Source organism: Malus sylvestris, chromosome 13 (assembly GCF_916048215.2).
Source record: "Malus sylvestris chromosome 13, drMalSylv7.2, whole genome shotgun sequence".
Lineage (NCBI taxonomy): Eukaryota > Viridiplantae > Streptophyta > Magnoliopsida > Rosales > Rosaceae > Malus > Malus sylvestris.
The window spans coordinates 10,132,525-10,153,183 of record NC_062272.1 but is presented as its reverse complement, the minus strand read 5'-3'; the positions used below and the strand labels follow the sequence as shown (position 1 = coordinate 10,153,183).

Sequence of the window (20,659 nt, the reverse complement as noted above, 5' to 3'; positions counted from 1 at the left end):
GGTTTTTTTTTTTTTCGTCATCAACATCCGTAGTTTCCTTTTCTGGTGGCCATGGTGGCAGCAGCCATGCTATCGCCAACCCGCAGCTCAAGAGCTCACAGCAGCCTGCTGCATCTATTTCTTCCGCAGCCTGCTACATCTAATTCTTCCACAAAAGCTTCCGGCGGTCTTGCCAAGAAGAAGACTTTTACAGAGGCTACCTACCATCCACTAGTGGAAACACTTATGAAGAAGATAAGTTTTCTCAATAATAAGTCTATTACTATTACTTTTGTCTGCCATACGCCAAAAGGAAAAGAAAAAGAGAGGTATCCATTAGTCCTACTCCCTGGTCACTTGATTACAATATATTCCAAGCTGTCAGGTACTTGATGAGAAAAGGAAAAACAAATCAGAAAGAAAACGACAGAAGCAATATCCAAATTCCAACACTTGTGCTTTTTCTCTCCTTCTCACGCACTCTCACACTGTCACACGCTCAAAACAAAGCCATCCCCCCTGCCACCCCAACCGCATTAAACGCAGCACTCAAACTGAAACCACAAGCAGCAATGTTACTCGACGGAGTTGCAGCCGGAGCAGGCGACGAAAAATCCGAACCATACTTCTGTTTTTTCAAACAGAACCACCACCGTGAGCTTTAAGCCTTTGCCACGGTGCTCCTTAAACACCACTGATGAAACAGCAGCGTGAGCTTTACTGATGAAACAGCAGCGTGAGCTTTACAGAACCACCACCGTGAGCTTTAAGCCTTTTTCAGCAGCAACGTTACTGATGAAGCAGATGGTCCTGACTTATCCAACGTGATCTCCTTCAAGTCTGCTTTGATTGGCCTTGAAGTGTCGCAGGTTCTCAAGGCCTTTAGCAGGACTGGGCTTGACCTAAAATCAAAGGAGCTGAGATGGGCAGAAGTTGGTTGAAGAACTCCGAGAATGAGCGGCATATCATGGTCTGACGGAGGGGAAGGCTCGAGAAGATCTGGTGGAGCGTATCCTGTAGGAAAGTGTCCAAAGCTACTGCATTTAGATAAGGAGCTATGATGGGATTTCTCCTCACTCCAAGTGGTCTGTTGGTTCTTTACATTGTTATCAATCTCTTCAAGATGTACTACGGTGATGATTAGGGCGGTCATTTCGAGGCTATAACTGGCTATGGTCTTGGTGGATCTTCCATGACTCTATTTGCCAGGGCAGATCACGAAGGCTGAGCACTTGATCAATGAAGTTCTTGCTAAGGCTGGATCAGGAGGTCCGGCCATAGCTTCTAGAAGGTAAACAGTACAAGCTTGTGGTGAACAATATGTTACAAAGATTCCTAACGACAAGGTTGGGCTTGTAATTGGTAAAAGAGAAGGAATCAATCATGACGCTAGGAAAAGAACAAAAGCAAAAGCAAGTATGTGCAGGTGAAGATGCCTGTAAGTGGAAAAGAGGAAAGCAAAAGTGGAATAAAGGAAAAAGAGGAAAGCACTTGAATAAGTATACTGACCTTTCATCATACATATTCCCATTTTGAAAAACCCATCCGGAGAACATGCAAAAGTATCAAATTATGAGAGACCATGACTGCTGACCAAACCTGCCTTCACATGAAGTTTTCCTCCAACAGCTGCACATGCTATCCCATTATCCAACCATATCTGCAGCAGCTTTCTTTGAATGATGTAATTTATTTTTCGTATCTTTCGGAGATATCTGTATTAACCCCATCAGAGAGTAATAATAATAATACCAAAAAAAAAAAAAAAAAAAACCTGCAAAGTCTAAAATAAATGGGTTGGAATGTTGTGTGGAGGGTGAAGGCCCATAAGCCTAAAATAGCACCAACCAGGTCATCAAAAGAACGCCTAGTACTCCGCAATTATTCGGCAACCCGCCACTATTACCACCAACCAGGTGATCAAAAGTACGCCCAGTACTCCAAAATTATTCGGCAACCAGCCGTTATTACCACCAATCAGGTGATGAAGTGTACAATCCGTACTCTAAATATCATTTGGCAACTAGCCATTCATGACACCAACCAGGTGATGAAATGTACAACCCGTACTCTAATATCATTTGGCAACTAGCCATTCATGCCACCAACCAGGTGATGAAATGTACAACCCGTACTCTCCTTCATGCCACCAACCAGGTGATCAAAAGTACGCCCAGTACTCCAAATTATACATGAGCACTAATCATGTCATTCATACATAAACATTCATGAGCATCACTCATGACAATCATACATAAACATTCATGACCATCATTCATGTTAACATTCATGAGCATCACTTATGTTAACATTCATGAGCATCACTCATGACAACATCCATGAGCATCACTCATGTCAATCAACATAAACATTCATGAGCATCACTCATATTAACATTCATGAGCATCACTCATGACAACATCCATGAGCATTACTCATGTCAATCAACATAAACATTCATGAGCATCACTCATGTCAATCAGCTTCAAAAACTGCATTTACAAAAGCTCCAGCTTCGAAAGCTTCATTTACAAAACTCTAGCTTCAAAGCTTCACTTGCAAAGCTTCACTTACAAAGCTTCAGTGCAGGGTATACAAATACCGTCTCCGAACAACCGCCATTTCGGCCCATACATGGAGGTATTCTTTGTGTTTGTGTACGAGTTTGTTGAGTCTTACATGATCACGTAACAATTTAAATGATCACTACAATTTTAGTATGTTATGTACTTAACGAGAGAAATTTTGGCACGACTGTTCTTATAGAACATTTTGTACATTGGGTGAGACCGATGTGAAGTCAAAATAAAAGTAAGATTCTCTCTCTTCCTATTTCCCTCCCCTTCCGTCCTCTCACATTTTATTTTTGTCCCTATAAAAAAAATTAATATAAAATGTTGAGACTTGTAACCGTTCAAATACGAATGGAAAAAAGAAAGGTGAGAGTTCTCGAAGTACCCTACCTAACCCAAGGTCTTATCGTACTTCATCCATTGAAAACTACGGGACATGTGTAATCAGATGATTGGAAGACCGGGACACAATGTGCAGGTACACTGTACCGGCTTGTAAAAGTGAAACGTGGTCTCTCCAATTACGTGAGGGCCCACGTCAATGTTATGTGGGCCCCTGCAATCTGATTGGATATATTAGCTAATCCAACAAGTCTAATTTGCACACGGGTGCAGGCAATTGCAAGGGCAAAGTCTCATTACCCGGTTCGCTCCCTCTCTCGGAGCTCTCCTTCGACTTTCATCTGTTTCAGAAACAGAAGGCGTCTCATAGATTCAGCAGAGATATTCATCTCAGTCTGGCTTCAAGGTTTGATTTTTAATTTCCCCAAAATCTAGGGTTTCGATTTTTATTTTACTTGCAATTGTTTCGTATTAGGATTATTGTTTCCCGCTCTGTCGTCATTGTTTAATTTTGTTTACTCTGTAATTGATTTTTGTTTTTCTTTTACCTTTGATTATACGCTGGATTTTATTGTACTTGTTATACCCAGAATTTTCTGAAATTTTTACTTGTGTAGATGGATAATTTCATATTTTTTATGGAAAATAAATAAATTGGGTATTTGGGATTTGTGTAATTTCAACATTTAGGGTATGAATATGTGCAAAGGTTTCAAACTTTGGGGTTAGTTTTGTGAATGTAGCTGGAACTTAGATTCTTTTCAACTGTGAAATTAAACCTGCTTATGTAATTTCAGAAACTTAGCTTCATTCTGTGTAATTTAGTTTCTTATGAACTATGAAATTCGACCCTCTTGTGTAAATTGTTTCGAGCAAATTGTAGATTTCAACTTTTTGTTATGATTTCTTGTGTATAAACATATACAAATGTCTTTTTGGGTGGGTAGGCCATGGCTGCGAAGAAGGTTATAGCAATATGTAAATTGGGCACAGAGTTTGTGATGGATAAGGATGGAAATTTATCGTACTCTGGGGGCGACGCTCATGCGATTGGCATTGATGAGAAAACACTGCTTGGTGATTTTAAGTCCGAAATAGAGGATATGTTTAATTGTAGTGCTGATACAATGTCCATCAAGTACTTCCTTCCCGGCAATAAGAAGACTCTCATTACGATCTCTAAAGACAAAGACTTGCAACGTATGGTCAATTTTCTCGGGGATACAGACACTGTCGATGTTTTTGTCATGACAGAGGAAGCTGCTGGTCGAAATTTGTCCATCATGCCTGCTAGTAGGTACATTTTGTTTTAGTTCATCTTATTTCTTGCCGTTTTGATATCCGCTTGTGTGTGTTTTTCCCTGGATGAATAATCTTTTGTAGTTCGGTTTGGGTTACAATTGCAGCAATCACAATATCGAACAGAGACGATGGAAATGTGTTTATTATTTCAGTTTTTGTTGAACACTGATTGCAACACGTGCATGCCTTTTCATATCCCATTATGAAATGTGATTGTACTGTGCTTGTGTACCCAAAAAGAAGCACTTAACTGAACAAAAGTGACGTTTTCCCTGCATGTTTTTTGCATGTAATTCTCATTTGAACGCTTGGACATGCAGGTCAAGCAGGACAACTGTATCGGAAGCAGTTGTTCCTTTTGTTGAGCCCGTTGATATGCGAGTTGATGCTGACAATACTGACAATGCTGATGGCCAAATTGATATGGAACTCCATGAAATCCCTTCGCTTCGTGTTCCTAGTTGTTCCAGTGATGATATGCATCATAAAGCTGCACAACAGTGGGAAAGCACCATCACTGGTGTGGACCAAAGGTTTAATAGTTTTAGCGAATTCCGAGAAGCATTGCATAAGTTTTCAATTGCACATGGATTTGCTTATAGGTATAAGAAAAATGACAGTCATCGTGTCACTGTCAAATGCAAAGGTCAAAATTGCCCATGGAGGATATATGCATCAAGGTTGTCTACAACCCAGTTGATTTGTATCAAGAAAATGAACATGGATCATACATGTGAAGGAGCTGCTGTGAAAGCTGGGTATCGGGCAACGAGAGGTTGGGTGGGAAGTATCATAAAGGAGAAGTTGAAAATTTCCCCAAACTACAAGCCAAAGGCTATAGCAGAGGACATTAAGCGGGAATACGGGATTCAGTTGAATTATTCTCAGGCATGGCGTGCTAAAGAGATTGCCAGGGAGCAGCTTCAAGGCTCCTATAAAGAGGCCTATAATCAGTTGCCGTATTTCTGCGAGAAGATAAAGGAAACTAATCCAGGGAGTTTTGCTTCATTTACTACTAAGGAAGACTCGAGCTTCCATCGTTTCTTTGTATCTTTCCATGCATCAATTGTGGGTTTCATAGAAGCTTGCCGCCCTCTAATTTTTCTTGATAGCGCTCCTCTGAACTCAAAATATCAAGGAGTTTTGTTGGCTGCAACAGCCGCAGATGCTGATGATGGTGTATTTCCGGTTGCATTTTCTGTTGTGGATAATGAGACTGATGAGAACTGGCACTGGTTCTTACTAGAACTGAAATCGGCAGTGGCAACATCTCAGCCGATCACATTTGTAGCAGATTTTCAGAATGGATTGAAAAATTCATTGCCCGAGGTATTTGATAAATGTTACCACTGCTATTGTTTGAGGCATCTTGCTGAAAAACTTAACAAGGACTTGAAGGGCCAATTTTCTCACGAGGCAAGACGATTCATGATCAATGATTTTTATGCGGCTGCTTATGCACCCACTCAGGAGGCTTTCCAGCGTAGTGCTGACAACATAAAAAATATTTCACCGGATGCTTACAATTGGGTCATACAAAGTGAGCCCGTGCACTGGGCTAATGCATTCTGCGGAGGAGGCAGGTACAACCACATGACATCGAACTTCGGACAGCAGTTCTACAGTTGGGTATCAGAGGCGCATGAGTTGCCAATTACGCAGATGATTGACGTACTACGAGGCAATATGATGGAAGCCTTCTATTCACGCGGGGTGGAGTCCAACCAATGGGTGACAAGATTAACACCATCTAAGGAGGAAAAGCTTCAAAAGGAAACAGAAATTGCTCGATCACTTCAAGTGTTACTCTCACATGGAAGCACATTCGAGGTTCGTGGAGAATCTGTCGACACTATTGACATCGACCATTGGGATTGCACCTGTAAGGGATGGCATCTCACTGGTCTGCCTTGCTGCCATGCTATTGCTGTCTTTTTAGTTATTGGCAGGAACCCTTATGATTACTGCTCCAGATACTTCACAGTGGAGAGTTACCGTTTAACTTATGGAGAATCAATTCACCCTGTTCCTAATGTAGACAGACCACACACGGGTGAATCAAACCAAGCAGTAGTTACTGTTACCCCTCCGCCCACCAGGCGGCCGCCAGGGCGGCCAAAGACGAAGCAGATGGAATCAGACGACATAATAAAACGGCAGCTGCAATGTAGCAAGTGCAAGGGGCTTGGCCACAACAAGAAGACATGTAAAGATTCTAGCATTGTTTTAGGGACATTGTTAAATTAGGGTGTTTGAGCTTTCAACCTCTCTATATTTTTGACCATTTTTATTGGCAGTTTAGGATTCTGTATTTTCCAAGCTTTGAGTTTAGGATCCTTTTTTTTCTTAATTTACTTGTAGAACAAGGTTAATGACTTACCTGTCACATAACTTTAATAAATTTGATCCAGTGCTATACCTTTTTTACTTCCTTCTATGTACTCCTATCCAATGGTCCCTCATTTTCGTAACTCTCATCATCTCTTGGTTGATGATTCATATTTTCTTTCCCATCCTCACCCATGAACCTGCTGAGTTTACTTGTGACGCACGTTCATATACTTATAATGACATGATTGATTTAACCTTATAATGAGCTAATAATAATGTGATTTAAATTCACTTTTGGCGAGAATCGAATCTAAGACCTCTCACTTACAAGTGAAGAGAAATATCACTAGATGTATTAAGTGACAATTTTCTCGGTATTTACTAAAAAGAAAAAAATATTTATTATCACGTTATAATTCGTAATTTAATACCTCAATAATCAAAATTTGCTTAATTATATTGAGATGTGTTTATAATGATAACTTGAATGTTTTAATCACCAGAACTATTGAGTGAGGTTTAAAACTTTTAACTCGAGTTCGAACTCTTACGAATTAAAGTTTTTAGGCCACCGATTATGTTTTTAACAAGATACAAATTAATGCCAAAGTATGTCGACGCCTAAAACAACATTGGCAATATGGAGATAAGGTCAAAAGGAAATAAAAGTTGTTTTGGTAGAGATGAAGTGTACAAGTTCATGCTGTGTTCCATTAAGCAACAGACACGAACCGTGAAACACCAAATCGACCGCTAACATGTCGACACGCGGGCCCAACTGCACCGTATCAGTATGACACGTGTCCATCTCTACGCATTCTGAACCTGCCACCGTGTGTAACACCTGTCCCTTTTCTCATGCTGTCATGCACCACCTTCTTAAAACCACCTTCTCCCCAACCCTAAACTTTCACACATTGCTTCCTGATCTTTCAGAAACGTCTCAAAACCTTCAGTTTTTTCAGAAAATACATTTCAGATTTGAATCTTCAGAAAACGTTTATACGGTCATGGGTGCAAAGCAATCTTACAAACTACTCCTTGTCATTGCGGTGGCGGTGGTGGTGATGCTTGCCACCGTATGCCGCGGCTCCAGCGTGGGGCATACGCCGTCTGCGAACGAGGAAGTTCTTGATGAGTTTGTGGAGTTTAAGGACCAGTCAAGGCAGACCGATGACGCGAGGGCGGCGGAGAAGGCGAGAGAGGGTAAAGAAGGGTCGGAGTCGTGGACGGAGTGGGCTAAAGAGAAAATCACCGGAGGACTTGGGCTGAAGCAGGATGATGAGAATTTTTTGAAGGACAGTTCTAAGAAGGCTTCTGATGCTACTTATGACACTGCTTCTGGTTAGTCACTACTGTTTTTTAAATTATTCCCTACATAATTTGTGATGGAATGTGAAATTTTCTGCTTTATTTTGGATCAATTTTTAAATGTTGTCCAGGAACTGGTTTTTTTTTTTTTTTTTTTTTTTCCATGGGATAGCGTTTTGAGGATTTTACATTTGTACTGTGTTTAAGTGTTTTCAATATGAACTCCAACATAGTGACGAAGAAATGTGTAGAGATAAATTGATTAGAAATGGATGGACAATGGATAGACAATAACTGAGTGGCATGAAACCATCACTTTTATATGATTTGTGTCCTTCGAAATGTATTTTTAATTGAAAATTTGTAACGGTTTTATTTATTCGAATTAAAGTTTGTAACTAGTTCTATTTATTCATATTTCCCACGAAACAACGAAATGTTGAAATGTGGGTGACCTAGACAAAACATATTAATTAGAGTGAAGTTAATAATGTATTGTTAAGAATGATATATATTTAGAATTAATGTGTTACGTACTTTAAAAATTCAGGGGCTGGTGAGTATAGCACAGAAAAGGCTAGAAACATTAAAGATACAGCCGCCGAGAAGGCCGGCAAGACGATGGATGCAGCAATGGAGAAGGTGTATGAGGCCTCTAAATCGGCCAAAGACATGACTTACGATGCTGCTAATGCCGCAAAGGAGAAGGCCTATGAGGCCATTAACGCGGCTTATGAGACCACAAAGTCAGCAAAAGACGAGGCTTATGAGGCTACGAAGGAAAAGACTTATGATACTGCAAAGGCAGCGAAGGAAAAGGCTTATGAGGCGGCGAAGGCGGCTAAGGAAAAGACTTACGATACGGTGGGTGCAGCTAAGGAGAAGGCTTATGAGGCCACAAAGGCGGCGACGGACAAGACTTCTGATACGGCGGGTGCAGCGAAGGAGAAGGCATACGAGGCCACAAAGGCGGCAAAAGGCAAGACGTATCAGACCAAGAATGCAGCTGAGGAGGCTACAAAGGCGGCGAAAGATAGAACATATGAGATGAAGAACGCAGCTGAGGAGACGGCCCGAAGAACAGCAGAGAAAGCGAATGAGGCTACCGGTTACACGGCAGAGAAAGCAAGAGAAGCGAAAGAAAAAGCAGCGCAAACGGCAGAGGAGGTGAAGAACAAGGCTTATGAGAAAGCAGAGGACACTAAAGAGGCAAAGGAGAAGGCGAAGCAGACGGCACAGGAGGTGAAGGACAAGGCTGCTCTGAAGGCCGAGGAGGCGAAGCGGGCAAGTGAGGAGACGGGAAAGAATGCTGCGGAGGAGGGGAAGTGGAAGGAGTCGGAGACGGAGGAACAAACGAGTTGGGCGAAGGAGAAAGCCAAGGAGGGTCTTGAGGCAGCCAAGAATAAGGCGGAGGAGGCGGTGAAGCCAGCCAAGGACACCGTGGCGTCTAGCCACGAGGCTTCCAAACAGAAGTCCCAGAAGATTAAGGACGAAGTTGCTGGCCGCGGCCGTGACGAGGAGCTCTGAGTGCTAGCTGCTCCATTTGTTGTTGTATCTTCTGATTTTACGAGTCGGTTTTTCTTGTTGTATGGAAGTTTTGTTTTGTGTCGTGTTGTGTAATGCTCGGATTGTGCTGTTGTATTTAACGATGTAACGCAAGTTTGCTTGGAAATATGGCTAGATAATATTTCGAACTTGTACATCTGGGATTTGTTGTCTGGACAGTACTCTTCGTTCAATCCTTCTCGGATTATTGTGATACCGGCCCAAATGTGATCATAAATGGACTTTAGTAAGATTACTAACACGATACCGGCTCCAGGCAGAATGAGAACTTGGGAAGTATACGCTTCTGGATAACTAGCATGTGATTGGAGGCCTCCGTGTTGTGGCTGCACTCTTCGCAGGATTCTCTGGTGCCCAATGTCACTATCCAGGCGACAATGCTCCTAACTAATTAACAGACGACATGGCTTCGGCTTAAAGGACAAGAAGTGACCTAAGGCTTGCATTTCGCAGTGACTTGGGGGAGGATTATTTCTAGGGTGGTGCACTCCTTTTTCATACCTTTCTTCTACACTGTTAATTTCTGTCATTTGATCATCTCAACTTCTTTTGATATTCAATTTGACGACCAAGAAATTAAGAGTGTGTTGAGGTAAAATGAGGTGTGTATTTTTATATATGAGATTTGAATTTGATGCATATCATATTGTTAGTGGTGTGAATTGGACAACATGAACCAAAGAGTAAAGTCAAACCAACCTTTTAAGCGGAGCCATGGCAAGTTTTATTTTTTTATTTTTCACTATTGTATACTTGGCCAGGCTCTTTCCTCTCTCAAATGATTAGTCATTTATCCTACAAATCAAACTCATGAATTTGATATATTGAGATTTAAATTATTCTTCTAAGATTCAAATTTTCCGACTTAATAGGAGTGTGATTCTTATATTATTGACATCATACTTAAGTTTCCGACCCACTTTGTAATGCCTAACTCTATACCTAATCATATAGGTCCTTCATTGTTGGAAAGATGAGAAAACTTTCATGTAAAATGTTGACTACCTTTTTTCTCTCTCTTTCATTCGAGCAATTTTCATATAACCTACTTTTGGAGAGTTATTTACATCAGATTTCATATAACATATTGCATTTTGCTACAAAGAGAGGGGTATATATTATGTGATAGGTAAGTTAGGGCTCCAGATCTGCTGTCCCGTATTTCATGTCTCGATTGTGTCTCATGTTTAATTTTATGACAAGTGTCTCTTACTTTACACCCACATCTAACACTGTTAAGTTAACTTAACAAAAACACTGTCACCTTTTTATAAAATTCTTTAAAAATAAAAAAAATTAAAGAAAGCAACTCCGGAGACCCACCCCAAGACTTTTCATCTCTCTTTCTCTCTCACCTGGGAATTCTTGTGTTGGACTGTGATTATTCAAACGACGGTTCCGATGAGGGGTGCTGTCAAGCACAAATTCTCCAAAAAAATCAAAGAACTGCATACCATTGCTATCATGATTAATCAGATTTGAAAAAAAGAAACGAAAAAATCAGAGCTTCGATCATTTCTCTCCCAATCGCAGCGTGTGGGCTCCGGCCCTCTTGGCCGACCGATCTCACCGGTCTCTTTATTCAGCAACCCATCGTCGTCATCTTCTTCTTCTTTAGCTTGATTTTCTAGTTTTTCTGCGATGAGTTCAGTTTGCTCCTTGCTGGGTTTGTCTGTACTGGGTTGGCGATTGCGAGGCGGACGAGCACAGAAGCCGAATGCTCTCTGTGTGCTGGATTTCCCATTGTTAGAAGAGAATAGACGCTCCGGATTAACCCGTTTGGTTTTTATTTATTTTTTAATTATTTTTATTAAAACTTAACAGTGTTAGATGTGGGTTTAAAGTAAGAGACACGTGTCAAAAAATTAAACAAGAGACACAAACGGGACATGAAATACGGGACAGCAGACCTCAAGCCGCCTCTATGGGCAATGGACAAGGTAGGTGCTCGCCTCATGCCTTTGTATGCGATGCTATGGACATCTTTTGATAAGTTCGCTCTGCATATGTTGGCATATGTAGGCATGCTCGTTCAAAAGCTATTGATATCAGTCGACATACTCGTTCGGAAGTTCTTGATATCTGGAGATAGGTGTGTAATATGACTTGAAAAATGATATCAGGTCTAACAAAACTCGATGAAATGCCAATTTGCATGCTATTCCGTCCAAACAAATTTGCGCGCTGTGCACGCATTCTTATTGACCCCACCAATGATACTTTCTGATTCTGTTACTGCTCATCACATGATATATACCCTTCTTTCACTATAGTAAATGCCAGTTATATGAAAACCAATAGGAAAATAACTCTTTCAAAGTACATTTACACATAGATATTTAGCGCGGTCGGGAAAAAAAAAATATATATGCAACATGTTACATGAAAGTTTCTCCCATCTTTTTTAGAACGAAAAACATAGAGGATTAGGTAAAGTATCCTTGAGACTGTAATAAATGAGATCCCAACAACCACAATGATCATTGTATTGCCAAACACCCGAAATGAGATTTGCGTGAATCATATGCCTACATATGCACTAAAATATTGTTATACCAAATCCAAATGTCTCAAGGTTGTAGCACATGAAACTCACCGTGGCGGAGCCGGAGCCTTCGGGGAAATAACTTACCTACCTGCATAGTATTTATCTCCAAGAGAACTAACTTACGGTTTGAGGTCTGCTGTCCCGACACAAACGAGACATGAAATACGGGACAGCTGATCTGGAGCCCATAGAGGCAATTCTTCGAATTAGATGACAACTTTCAAAGGCATCCATATTTATAAAAGGCAATGCCCAACTTTTTTAGTAAAATATTCTAAGCTTTGAGGGTCAGCTGACCCACCTTATCCCAGGTGGATCCGCCCTTGATAATAAGTAAGGTTTCCAATCTCATACAACATGTTGCATTTGGGTTTAAAGCATGGGGGATACAATACGTGATAGGTAAGTTGTTTCCCAAAATGCTCAGCCACAAGCAAATTTCATGTGCTACAACTATGAGGAGTTGGGAATAACAATCAATACTTTGGTGCATGTATGGCATATGATTCACACAACTCTCATGGGGTTGTTGGGTAGATGTTGATCATAAATCAGCATCAATATTTTGTTGGACTCAGTACTTAAAATTTCTCAATTTTTTAGTGTCATTTTAAATTGTTTTCAACCTTTTAAAACATCCCAAGTAAGTATCTAATTTATTGAAAATGTCACATCTGTTACGCCCCAATTGAATTTATGTTAAATTTAGGGCTTACTTTGTCTCCAACATCAATAGAAGGTCATGGAAGTATGGCTTCCACCAAGTAACGGTCACCATGTCCCCCTTAGACCATCACCTCCGAATGCAACACATAATCACAAACTCCACCTACAACTCAAGCCGCCAACATCAAGAAGAAGGTCGTGGAGGTTACTAAAATGGTATAGACTACCATGATGCGGCCACCATCATCTTCACCATCCACAAAGAAGAACTGGAAGCTTTACTAGCTGAAAATCAACAAATGAGGAAATCACGCAAGCAGAAACAAGCTTCTGGAAATCCTATCTGAATTCTTAACCCTCTTTGTTAGGAGATTTCCAATCTTCAATTTTGTTTTCCATTTTATTTGTGAATTTGTTTATCTTTTCATCTTCATGTCTTTCTTGATTTTTTTTTTATCATTATTCTAGTGTACATGTAACAAAAAAAATTAATTGGAACTTAAGGATGTGAAATTTCGATAAGTTCTATACTTGCATAGAATATTTAAAAAGATTGAGACTAATTTAAAATATGGATAGTTTAGTTGCGGTCCCTAGTCCCTAACTGTTATAAAATCAAACTTTATGCATTTTAGGTTTTAGATTGAAGTCCCTCTCCACATAATTGACATAATAATAAAAGATATGTAATCATATATGTTGATGCACAAAACCGGAGGTCTTGGAACAACTTAAATCCGACCGTGAATCTGCAAGAAATGTAAATAACACAAGATGTATCGTGGTTCACCCCAAGGTTTGGGCTACGTCCACACTGATTATTGTATTTCTCTGAGAGGTGAGGGGGAGAGATTCAGAGCCTCTAAGGGATAGAGTGAGGTCTCTGATGGCCTAGGAATTGGCCTTCCCTAATTGTGAGGGTGAAGAGTCCTTTTATAGAATAAGGGCTCATCACTTATTACATATTTGCCCATTCCTTTATTATATAATTACATTTAAGTCCCCCGAGTATTTATACGAGATCTAAATACGAAGGCCCTAAGTATGGTGCAAACAGTAGTCCCCCAAGTCTTCAGTCAAGAGAGTCTTTTGGCTAGAGACTTGAAATTCAGTCCATGTGTGGGCCAAGTAACTAGATGTCGTCTTGAACTGATACTGGATATGAGGCGGTGCTCGATCTGAAATGATGCTCAACTAGAAATAGCACATGCTGCTCGGCTGCTCGGCTCGTGGCTTATGTTGCCTTGGTTGGCTCGGCTTGTGGCGTTGAAAGTGAGGGAGTCCCTTTTATAGAATAATGGTTCGCTCCCCAATACATAAATGATGGGCTAGAGTTGATGCTCGCGGCGAGGCGGTTGCTCAATAGGCGGCTATACTCTCTAATGATAGTGAGGGAGTCCCTTTTATAGAGTAAGGGCTCGCTCCTCAATACATGAATAATGGGCTAGAGTTGATGCTCTCTGATGATGGTGAGGGAGTCCCTTTTATAGAATAAGGGCTCGCTCCTCCAATGATGGTGAGGGAGTCCCTTTTATAAAATAAGGGCTCGCTCCTCAATACATAAATATGGGCTAGAGTTGATGCTCTCTAATGATGGTAAGGGAGTCCATTTTATAGAATAAGGGCTCACTCCTCAATACATGAATAATGGGCTAAGTCCCCCAAGTATTTTTCATGAGGCCCAATATATGGTACATAATGTAGTCCCCTAAGTCTTCGGTCAGTAGAGGCTGTTAGCTGGAGACTTGAAATTCAATCCATGTATGGGCCGAAGTGGCGGTTGTTCGGATGCAGTATTTGTATACTCTGCACTGAAGCTTTGTAGGTGAAGCTTTGCAAGTGAAGCTTTGTAGGTGAAGCTTTGAAGTTGGAGCTCTGTAAATGAAGCTTTTGAATCTAGAACTTTTGTAAATGAAGCTTTTGAAGTTAGAGCTCTGTAAATGAAGCTTTTGAAGCTAAAGCTTTTGTAGATGAAGCTTTTAAAGCTAGAGCTTTGTAAATGAAGCTTTTGAAGCTAGAGCTTTGTAAATGAAGCTTTTGAAGCTGATTGACATGAGTGATGCTCATGAATGTTTATGTTGATTGACATGAGTGATGCTCATGGATGTTGTCATGAGTGATGCTCAGGAATGTTGTCATGAGTGATGCTTATGAATGTTGATATGAGTGATGCTTATAAATGTTGATATGAGTGATGCTCATGAATGTTTATGTATGATTGATATGAATGATGCTCATGAATGTTTATGTATGATTGACATGAGTAGTGCTCATGTATAATTTTGAAGTACTGCTTACTTTTGATCACCTGGTTGGTGGTAATAGCAGCAAGCTGCTGAATAAATTTGGAGTACTGGGCGTACTTTTGATCATCTGGTTGGTGATAATACCGGCGGGTTGCCGAATAATTTTGGAAGTACTCGGCATACTTTTGATCACCTGGTTGGTGGTAATAGCGGCAGGTTGCTAAATAATTTTGGATTACTAGGCATACTTTTGGTCACCTGGTTGGTGATAATAGAGGGCCTGACTCTTTTGGGCATATGGGCATTCGCCCTCCACAAAACATTCCAGTCCATTTATTTTGGGCTTTGCCTTTTTTTTTTCTTTTTTTTTTGTATTATTACCCTCTGATGGGGGTTTATACAGATGTCTCCGAGAGATAAAAAATAAATTACTTCATACATTTGTCAAAAAAGTAAATCACATCATTCTGGTGGGGTGTTTATTCCTTGCTTTTGCTTTCTCTTTTGCTTTCTGCTTTTGCTTTCTTTTTTGCTTTCTCTTTTCCTTTTTCTTTTCTCTTTTGCCTTTTGGTAGATGGCAGACAAGGCCTGGCAACGTGAAAGTGTCGCGAAGTTGCACGTTATGCTGTCACTTCTTTTTCTCTTTTTGCTTTTTCATTCTCTCTGTTCACTGCACCTTTCTCTCTGTCTCTTTCTTGAAAATGGCGATGGCGGATCAAGAGAAGGTTGAATCGATTCGAACTTTCTTGAAGCCAAAAACTTGCAGCTAAGGGTGAAGGCGGTGCTTCTTGCCAAGCTAAGGGAATATAAATATGATCTCAATAAGTTGAAAAGGGAAATCAAGAGAGTTGCATCGCCTGATGCCACTCAGGCTGCTCACGATGAACTGCTGGAGGTAGGAATGGTTGATATGCATGTGGTTTCTTCTGATCAAAGAGAGAGAATGGCAATGTCTGTTGAGAGATTAACTGAATCAAGTGATAGAATCACACAGAGCCATCCATCTTGCTCCAACCTCAGCTTCGCCGCGAGCAGTTTCTTTTCCTCAGTTTTCAACAGCCAAACAGAGATCGCTACTTCTTCAGACACTGACATCACTGCGTAAAGACAGAAAATGATGTTAATGGATCTGAATGAATTTTGTAGCGGGATATTTCGCTGTCGATATGCAGTCAACTGTTTGATGCTGATTGTCTCACGCATATGCCAGTGTAGACTCCCTAGGATCCCTTCTGAACTCTTACTCTGTCATTTTCGCAAGCACTTGGTGCGCTAGATCTCTCTTCGAATTCCTGCCACCAGAAGCTTTTCTTCTCCGCCGCTTCATAGTGATGATGGGCTTCTGAGATCGACTTGCACCTCATAGTATCAAATAAAAGAGAGAGAAAAGCACAAGGAATCCCCCAATAAAAGCAAGTAATACCTATGAGTGAGACCATGAGGGTTTCCATCCTCATCAAGAAGCCTTTCTTCTTCAATGGAACCAAACTGATCCTTCCATGACCTTCAACCCTTGCGGCGGGAACCGTTACTGCGGCTGCTCTTACTACAAGAGCCGGAGAAATGAGTGGAGGCGGACTCCCGAGAGTGAGGACCAAGAGAAGAGTTGAAATGGGAGCTGAAACCGAAGCTGAATACGGTGTCGTTTTGGCCTTGGGTGGACGGCTGCGTTGGGGTCGGGCTTCATGTAGTTGTTCTTGACCAGGACGAGCTTGTCGGTGTCCTTCATCTTGTTAAGGTGGTGCGCGAAGAGGGTCGTGTGAGATTTCGGCAGATCTCCGTACGTTGACTCGATGTGCTTCGCGATTGCGGACTTGCTTGACTCGTTGCTGTCATTCAGGGCCTCGATTGCCACCATAATCATCTCTGGGTACTGGGGGAGAGAGGGAACTGGCGACAGCGGTACTGAAGCTTTTGTTGGAGTTCTCTGTCGCCATGAAAGCTTCCTCACTAGAATCTGACTGGGAGATATTTTGAGTTTTGGGTTTTAGGATTTTGATTTCTTTGACCCCCTAAGTATGGATTCAGATTGGAAAATGTGCTAGTACTGACTACAACTGAAGGGAGAGAGAGAGACATGTTACTAGGTTTCTGAGTTTTTTTTTGTGATTTTGCAGATTCACGGTGAAGGTGAAAAAATGATAGAGAACCGACATAGTTTTTTGTGTCGATTCCCACAGACGGCGCCAAATGTTGATGCACAAAATCAGAGGTCTTGGAACAACGTAAATTCGACCGTGAATCTGCAAGAAATGTAAATAACACAAGATATATCATGGTTCACCCCAAGGTTTGGGCTACGTCCACACTGATTATTGTATTTCTCTTAGAGGTGAGGGGGAGAGATTCAGAGCCTCTAAGGGAGAGAGTGAGGTCTCTGATGGCCTAGGAATTAGCCTCCCCTAATTGTGAGGGTGAGGAGTCATTTTATAAAATAAGGGCTCCTCACTTATTACATATTTGCCCCTTCTTTTATTACATAATTACATTTAAGTCATCCGAGTATTTATACGATATCTAAATACGGAGGCCCTAAGTATGGTACAAACAATATCAATAAAGACTCAAAATGTTATTTTGCTTTTATTTACACCACCAATTAATTATTGAAATTTTCTTATGGGTTTCAACAACAACAACAAAATTGCTTATGGGTGCATTTTAGATTTTTTTTATTTTATTTTTATAATATGAGTACATTTATATAATAAAATTTGGGTATATTTTGTCACATCCCAGTCTCGACTCTGCCGTAACATGACATTGTCCGCTTTGGGGCCCGGCCACACCCTCACGGTTTTGTTTCTGGGAACTCAAACGAGAACTTCCCAGTAGGTCACCCATCCTAGGATTTCTTTCGCCCGAACTCGCTTAACTTCAAAGTTCCGATGGAATCTAAAGCCAGTGAGTTCCCAAAAAGCCTCGTGTTATAGGAGGTTGGCATGTACATATAAGACACATCTCCCCCTCTCTGTTGGTCGATGTGGGATGTTACAATCCACCCCCCTTAGGTGCCCGACGTCCTCGTCGGCACACTTGCACCACACGGCAGAGTGGCTCTGATACCATTCTGTCACATCCCAGTCTCGACTTCGCCGTAGCATGATATTGTTCACTTTGGGTTTACCATTCCCTCAAGGTTTTGTTTCTAAGAACTCAGACGAGAACTTCCCAGTGGGTCACGCATCCTAGGATTGCTCTCGCTCGAACTCGCTTAACTTAGGAGTTCCTATGGAACCCGAAACCAGCGAGTTCCCAAAAGGCCTTGTGCTATATGGAGGTGGGCATGTACATATAAGGCACATCACCCCCTCTCCGTTGATCGATGTGGGATGTTACATATTTTCCCTATAAAAATTGGTACATTTATGTAAAAATGTGGGTACATTGCACGTACAAAAATTTGGAACATTTTATACAAAAAAAATGGGCATTTTAATATATATTAAATGGGTACATTTTATATAAAAAACAAGGGGTAGATTTTATTGTAAACACGAAATTTTCCTGAAACAAATGAGACAAGAGCAACGTGCACAAAATAATATTTGTATTTGATGATTTTTATTTTTTGGGTTACAATCTCTCTCAAATTTGATCATCTGATTCGATCTCCGTAAGGTGTTGATTTGTGGATGTGCGATTGATCTAAGGGCCGTCGAGGTTTGATCTTGGATGAACGTTCTTCAAGGGCCTTGGGCTTGATCTTTGAAGGTGGATTTGAGCGGATCTTCAAGGAGCCGTTGGGGCTTGATCTTGAGGATGAGTGTTTCTTCAAGGGCCATTGAGGCTTGATCTTGAATAACGGTGATGAACGGATCTTCAAGGGCTTTTGGGTTTGATCTTGAAAAACAGTGATGAACGGATCTTCAAGGGCTTTTGGGCTTGATCTTTAAGAACGGTTGGATGTATGGATTTGTCGACGTTGTTGATCCAAATGGCTGTTGGGGCTTGATCTTAGGATGAACGGGTGATGAACAATGAACACTTTCTTCAAGGGCTGTCGGGGCTTGATCTTCAATTGGTGGAAGTTTTTCAAGGGCCTTTGGGGCTTGATCTTGAATTGGTGGAAGTTCTTCAAAGGGTCGTCGGGGTTTGATCTTGGAAGAACGATGAACGAAGAACGAAGAGGGCTTTCTTGATTCTTCGGGAACCTGGATGCTTGATAGCTTCGAAGTTTCAGAGTTTCAGAGCTTTAAGGTTTTGGTGTAATATGAATTGGTGAAATGAAATGAATGAATGAAATTGACTTCTATTTATAGAATTTTCCAAGGCCTAATTTTGAATATAATATTCCAGATGAAATAAGTCGTTTCTGCCAGGTGTTGACACGTGTCCTGTTTGATGACTTTTCCGACTCATTTCAATTTTTCGTCGAGTCACACGCTACGTGTAAAATTTATGTAATACATGAACGTTGAAACTTTGATTTATCGGTCAACATTTATTTACCAAAATTTCGATGTCTACATTTATATAAAAAATAATAATGGGTACATTTTAGATTAAAAAATAAGTAGATTTTACATTAAAAAATTGGTACATTTTACATAAAAGGAATGGTGCTAACAAAACAAAAAAATTGGTACATAAAGTGGTACATTTTTAAATAAAAATGGGTACATTGTAAATAAATTACGGGTACAAATAAAAGTTTAAAAAATGGGGGCATAAAAAGAAATTAAAATATGGGTACAAATTGAAACTAAAAAGAAAATTGGTACAATTTTTTACATATTTTATTATTGAAATAATTAATGAGGTTCATAAAACCTAAGGATCTTGATTAAAAATTGAAAAAGAATAAAATCTTAATCAATAGAATAGAAAAAAATTGAAAGTCTAATTTACCCTTTAAAATAATACCAAAAAATTATGAAGTTTAAAGTACTTAATATTATTTTGAGTGGATCCCATGTATTATTGGAAGTTGATATTTGTGAGGACTCGGTCTTTGAGAAAACGATGCGTTATCCATAGCAAACGACATGATCCTAAAAATAATACTTTAATCCACGTCATAGACACCCACACGGAAAGGAAACTCGTTTTTTCTACAAGTTAATTATTTATTGTGACCATTGAAAATTATGTATTGGATTTTATTAATTATTGTCTTGTACCTTGAATAACAAAAATAATAGGGTTAGTTTAGTTGGTAAGGACGTGCTTGTGGTTAATCTCTAATTTAAGTTCGGTTTCTGCTTGCAGTTTTCGTTGGTGAGTGATTTGTAAATTTCTACATAAATTTATACTAATGGCAGCGGGCAATTTGGTGTCATGCAAAAGTCCTTCATGCTTGAGATTGTAAGTATGCCTTTTGGTGGTGAGAATAGTCAATCTCTTCCTAAATTCTTGTTAACAAAAAAAAAAAAAACAGAAATCTTTTGAATTGAAAAATGGGAAGCATATTTTATATCTTTAGTTTGAGGCAAATATACAAAAAAAAAAACTCATGCTCCTCCTTTTAGAGTGTTCTATTTGTTGCCCTTTGGGATGCGACGATGAACTCGATGTTGTCCTTTGAGTTTTAAGAAAATATAAAGAGAAGATAACACAAAAGCAATTGAACAATGGCCACGGTACACTCCGTGACGAACAATAGTGGCGGACAAGTCATTCTTGATAAAAAATGAAAAACAATAAGGTTGTTGTTTATACCATATTTAGGGCCTCGTACAAATACTCGGGGGACTTAAATGTAATTATGTGATAAAGGAATGGGCAAATATGTAATAAGTGATGAGTCCTTATTTTATAAAATGACCCCTCACCCTCACAATTAGGGGAGGCCA

General features: G+C 40.2%; 2 protein-coding genes and 1 long non-coding RNA gene across 4 annotated transcripts; all 3 read left to right on the top strand.

The window, feature by feature from the left end:
* Positions 1–347: 347 nt before the first annotated feature.
* LOC126597050 (uncharacterized) lies at positions 348–1,724 on the top strand. Its single transcript, XR_007614118.1, has 2 exons — positions 348–633; positions 729–1,724. It is a non-coding gene; the product is annotated as an uncharacterized LOC126597050 (long non-coding RNA).
* A 1,423-nt stretch (positions 1,725–3,147) lies between these two features.
* On the top strand, positions 3,148–6,623 carry LOC126597113 (uncharacterized). Of its 2 annotated transcripts, XM_050263885.1 has the most exons (3): positions 3,148–3,300; positions 3,842–4,191; positions 4,517–6,623. In XM_050263885.1, exons 2-3 carry the CDS (start codon positions 3,845–3,847, stop codon positions 6,441–6,443), a joined length of 2,274 nt encoding a protein of 757 aa, XP_050119842.1. In that variant the 5' UTR covers positions 3,148–3,300; positions 3,842–3,844; the 3' UTR covers positions 6,444–6,623. The 2 variants fall into 2 exon arrangements, with proteins under 2 accessions (XP_050119842.1, XP_050119843.1); XM_050263886.1 differs by lacking the exon at positions 3,148–3,300 and having other exon boundaries at positions 4,046–4,187.
* Positions 6,624–7,430: 807 nt separating this feature from the next.
* On the top strand, positions 7,431–9,536 carry LOC126596608 (late embryogenesis abundant protein D-29-like). The gene is made up of 2 exons (XM_050263251.1): positions 7,431–7,871; positions 8,389–9,536. The coding sequence occupies exons 1-2, from the start codon at positions 7,538–7,540 to the stop codon at positions 9,363–9,365; spliced, it is 1,311 nt and encodes a 436-aa protein (XP_050119208.1). The 5' UTR covers positions 7,431–7,537; the 3' UTR covers positions 9,366–9,536.
* The last annotated feature ends 11,123 nt before the right edge of the window (positions 9,537–20,659 follow it).

Excerpts from the sequence above, each read along its gene's own strand:
- LOC126597113 (XM_050263885.1), top strand. The coding sequence starts at position 3,845 with ATGGCTGCGAAGAAGGTTATAGCAATATGTAAATTGGGCACAGAGTTT. Across the intron at positions 4,192-4,516 it reads TCCATCATGCCTGCTAGTAG|GTCAAGCAGGACAACTGTAT; the intron begins GTACATTTTGTT and ends TTGGACATGCAG.
- LOC126596608 (XM_050263251.1), top strand. The coding sequence starts at position 7,538 with ATGGGTGCAAAGCAATCTTACAAACTACTCCTTGTCATTGCGGTGGCG. Across the intron at positions 7,872-8,388 it reads TACTTATGACACTGCTTCTG|GGGCTGGTGAGTATAGCACA; the intron begins GTTAGTCACTAC and ends TTAAAAATTCAG.